The sequence below is a fragment of the Populus alba genome, chromosome 4 (assembly GCF_005239225.2).
Source record: "Populus alba chromosome 4, ASM523922v2, whole genome shotgun sequence".
NCBI lineage: Eukaryota > Viridiplantae > Streptophyta > Magnoliopsida > Malpighiales > Salicaceae > Populus > Populus alba.
This window is the reverse complement of record NC_133287.1, coordinates 8,941,561-8,946,598: the sequence shown is the minus strand read 5'-3', so window position 1 is coordinate 8,946,598 and position 5,038 is coordinate 8,941,561. Positions and strand designations below refer to the sequence as shown.

Sequence of the window (5,038 nt, the reverse complement as noted above, 5' to 3'; positions counted from 1 at the left end):
TTCCCCAAATCCCTAGTAACACAAAATATTAAGAAATTAGTTCCACTCTCCACTCACCGCCTCTAAAGTCTAATGATCTGAATCTAATTGTCTCCACTCTCAACTCTCTTAGCTAGTTTTGCTTGCTATTGAGATCCAAATTCTAGAATGTTCTTGGCAAGAAGAAGGTAAAAAATTATTTTCAAGCTTTGTTTTTTCTATTTGATATTCCCGGTGTGATGCTATAAGAATTAAGGTCACGGGTTTTTTTTTTTTTATTAGACTTTGTTGCATTTAGTTTTTATGTAGAGCAACGAACTGTTATAACTGTTATGTGAGAATAAGGCATAAAATATTTTGCTGAGAAGTGAAGGCATTTCTCACTGATTTGCACTTGGAAAACTCCTATTGGGTTTTCTCTTTGATCTTTTTCTGTTTCTCTACTTGTTTCTGGAGTCCATATGCAAATAATGTAAACATTTTCAATTGGCCTGAGCTGAGGCCTGATTTCATGTCTTCTCTCAGTCCTCAAGCTATCATTATTGGTCCCTCTCTGTTCAACCCTCTCTGTTCAACATGCAATGGTTTTTCATGGTTTTTATTGGATATGAGTGATGTTCCCATGCCTTTCTTGGACCAATATGTCGGGTGATTGAAGCTTCATCCAATAATAATTAGTATTATATACATAGCATGTTTTCTTTAAGAATATTTCTATTGGTTTGAAAATTTGTTAAGTGCAAACTGGCTTGTAACGCTTATCCCCCCTCTCATAAGTACAGGTGTTCATGGTTCAGAATTTGACAAATTTGGAATTTAGTCAAATTAATTTAGAATATTTGTTGAAAGAAATGAATGTAGGATTTTGCTAAATTAAATATAATTTAATTTTGCCAAGTTCTATATTCTCTTGTACTACATGGCATATAATTCAAAAATCTTAAAATTAAATACATTCAAAATTATTCAATCTTTGTTAAGAATTATATCTCATAGACACATTAAATTAATTGTTTTTCTCTTTTTGCCAATTGACATTATTTTTTTTAAAATAATGCAAGTAATGTGAGTTTTAAATTTGTAAGATAATTAAGTTCTTTTCATTTAAATTTTATTAGCATTTATTAAATGATAAAGAAATAGGTAGATAAAGCATATACACATACTAAGTTAAAGCATATTATATGAACAACGCATGATTGCTTGAATTAAGAATGAAAACACGATCTTAAGAGATCGGCTTATGCTTTATTAAATCTTAAGATTTCTAAGTCTCTTGCGTTTAAATCTTATAATCAATATTTAAGAGAATTTATTAAATTTCTCTTAATACACTTGACTAATATGGGAAGTATATCTTTAAAATATTCAAGGAAGAGACTTATTTTCTGTCAATGTATATGATAGTTCAAAAATACCCTTTATCATAAAATAAAAACGTCATATACTTACATGTACAGAAAAGTGATACAGTCATTTAAAACGATCACTGGACATCATTTTAAACTTATATGTTGCATTTTTTAGAGGGTCGGCTGTTATGTGTAAAATCTGTGATTTTGATATTTAAGATAGAATGTTTGGTTAGTTGTTGAATGGTTGATTAATGTTGCTCTAAACAAACAAACAACGTTTGAACGTTTGTTAGAAATTGTGCCTGCGTTGTAGACATCCAAGAACAAACAATTGTTAAGAGTGTTGCTTAGTTGTTTGGGATTTAAATTGCTCATCCAAACAACTAAGAAACAGTCATTATTGAGAAAAAAAAATGACATGTTCACAAAATAAATGATTACGTTTTTTTATTGTTGATTAAATGGTTTACAGTGAATATATGCTTTGGGCAGAAACAGCCGTTCTCAAAGTAGTATCTTTCTTGTAGTTATTTTTTGAATAACTTTTCGTGTTAAAATACATGTTAATAATATTTTTTTATTTTTTAAAAATAATTTTTAACATCAGCACATCAAAATGATTTGAAAATACTAAAAATATATTAATTTAAAGTTAATAAAAAATAAAATATTTTCAAATTTTTTTAAAAATAACTTTTAAAATGCAAAAACAAATAATCTCTTAATCTTTACTTATGTAGTCGGTAAAACAAAAACAAAACAATATTTACAAACTGTTTATATAATTTGGTTCATGAATTTAATTACTTTTTCTCTGTGCTCGTTTATTTGAATGACAGGTTAGTTGATATTATCATGATCATGTGTGGAGAATAAATTGAAAAGTAGAGGCCATAAATTAATTGTCTTGTTCACAAAATAATTAATGACGTGGAAGTACAAATCGAAGGCTTGCGCATCGAGAGATCAAAAGTTGCACAAGAATTTCCTATATATAGTAGTGACCATCACTTTCAACAATTAACATCACCTTTGCTTTTGGAAATAGCCACAATCTCTAATGTAAACGTCCAATTAATTGGATTTAATTAGTGAAGGATAAATGCATTGATTAGTGAATAATTATTTATATTGATAAAGATAAATTTGTTTAAATTTTTTATTTTTCTAGATTAAATAAAGAATTAATCAAATTCATTTTATAGAATATAACATAATTATTTTTTTAATTATTTAGTTTGTTTGAATAAATTATATAAGAAGTTCAAATAAGTTTTATTATAAGAAGTTAAATATATGTTACCCGAAAATAATTGTCAAAGAAATATTTTTAAGAATGTAGAAGACTAGGCTCCAACTTTTTTAAATGTATAAAGATTTTTGTAATTGATTTGCTAAAATTAATAATATGAAATGTATTCTTAGATTTAATTTTGTTGTTCTAATTATTTGATCCAAATAATTATATATTTAAAAACATTACCAAAATATCAACGGAATCATCAATGGATATAAAAATCTTACTGACGAATCCATCAGTAATATATATATAATTGGTAGAATTTATGGAAAAAATCTACTGTAAGAGAATTTATAAAAAGTTAATGATTATAAATGTAGCTTTAGCAAAAGATAATCAAAATTTCACACGCACAAGCAAAGAACATTACATACATAACTCCAAGAAATTACAGCACAACATACATAATAATAAAAAGAAAAAACAGGTAGAGGCATGTCTTAGAGAGGCACAAGATTACAGTTTACATTCGAAGGCCACTGGTAAATAGAGAACGGAATAGTTTCATTTCATGCTCCTTCAAGACTAAACCAAGTTCAACTCCACCACTTTCGTCTTTGCTCTCCATAATAGAAAAGGCATCCAATCTGTCTATGGTCGTAACCTCCACATTGCTTGGCTTCCCCCATCCAAAATCTGCCCCATACATCCCAAATCGGTTTGTCCCAGCAGCTCGAACCTGTCGAATATCTGGTTCCCAGTCATTGTATGGTAACCTCTCCTTTGCTCCCTCAAAAACTGATCTATTCTCTAATCCTTTTATCATCTCAGCAAGCCTCTTCGCAACATACGCAACCCCATTCTCTTTCATTAGATCTTCTCCTTCCACAACCACATCAAAGGAGCTAACACAATTGCCAATATAATTCTTAGGTAATGGAGGGTTTAAACGGGGTCTACAGTCTACCGTAATCAACATTTTAATCTTATCCTTGCTATTTAAGCCTTTTGCTTCAAGCATGCAAACCAACGTATATGCATATACAAGCACATAAGTCGACAAATATATTGGCTTTGTTTGATTTGTTTCCTCTTTGGATCCAAAATTATCCAGTTGAGACTTTACCATTTCCCGAAGCTGCTGTATATCTTCACGAGAGAGTTCGAACGTTGTTCTTACCAGGTTTGGTGGAGTTTCTGGAAATGGAAAAGGCTTCAAACTTCTAGTATTGTCATCGGAACCTGGAAGTTTTACTCCCAGCCAGAAATTCAAGTACCACATGTCTAGCCCTTCAGGATCCTGAACAACTGTTCGGTTGAAAAACGGGGTTAATTCTTCCGGTAACAAGCTAGGGTTTTCCATATTTTCATCGACTAACTGTCTGCAAATGCGAGCCCATGCATTCATGAAGAAGGATACGCTCAAGCCATCAAGAACAGCATGGTTAGTGGTGTGGCCGATGCAAAAACCTTTATTTGGAAATAAAGTGATCTGAATAACAAGTGTAGATGCTATAGTATCAGATATCGATACATCTGGCACATAAGGATGTGACTCAATAGCATCATGTACTTCACTACAGAGATGGTCAAAGTCTGCACTGGACTCGGCAACTGTAAGTTTAATACCATCATCTGGAGTATTGTACGTGATGACTGGTTTGATGGAATTTGGAGGCCAAGTGAGGTTACCGGCAAGAGGACGGAAGTGGGAAAGAGTTAAAGAGAGTGAGTGCTTGACCTTGGGAAGAATTACGGAGTTAAAGAAAGTTGGGGTTAACTCGGCGAGTTTATAGAAAAAGATGCCTTGAACTGGAGGGAATTTGAGGTTGAAGATATCAGAGAAGATGAGAGGCAGAGATAGTTCGGTGCCTGACTCGGGTGAGGTAGAGGACGGACTAACATGGCAGACCTCGAGTACATTTACTGGCTTGGTTGATGCCATGACACTTAACAAAGGAGAGATGGATGTAGAGAGAGAACAGATCAAGTTTGGAAATTGAATACCTTCTCTCAAGAGAATGATTAATTTATAACATAAACAAAAAAAAATTCAACGTCATCTTACACCACTTATCATCGATTAGTATATAAGCTAGTTCAAAAATACCTCTTACCATCGAATAAAAACATCATATCCGGTAGAGAAGAGGCTTTTATGCTGCATTTTTTAGAGGGGTGGCTACGTACTATGGGCATTGATTTGTTTTCAATAAGGATGTAAGATCTGTGATACTGATTTTTAGCAGGAGTTTTAGATATAATGTGGATAGTTGTTGATCATGGCTGTTCCGAACAAACAAACAACGTTTGAAAGTTTGTTAGAGATTATGCCTGCGTTGTACAAACAAAGGAGATGTTAAAATTAGCACTATAAAATTGAAAAATAAAAATCTTTATATTTTCTTGATGCCAACAACTCTTTACTTCACCTAACATATGTTTGTTTTTAGAGAGCACCAAT

General features: G+C 31.8%; 1 protein-coding gene across 1 annotated transcript; it reads right to left on the bottom strand.

The window, feature by feature from the left end:
• Positions 1 to 3,097: 3,097 nt before the first annotated feature.
• On the bottom strand, positions 3,098 to 4,519 carry LOC118056045 (phenolic glucoside malonyltransferase 1). Its single transcript, XM_035068139.2, has one exon. The coding sequence runs from the start codon at positions 4,517 to 4,519 to the stop codon at positions 3,098 to 3,100; it is 1,422 nt and encodes a 473-aa protein (XP_034924030.1).
• Positions 4,520 to 5,038: the final 519 nt, after the last annotated feature.

Bases quoted from the DNA above. Each gene is read 5' to 3' on its own strand.
- LOC118056045 (XM_035068139.2), bottom strand. From the start codon at position 4,519: ATGGCATCAACCAAGCCAGTAAATGTACTCGAGGTCTGCCATGTTAGT.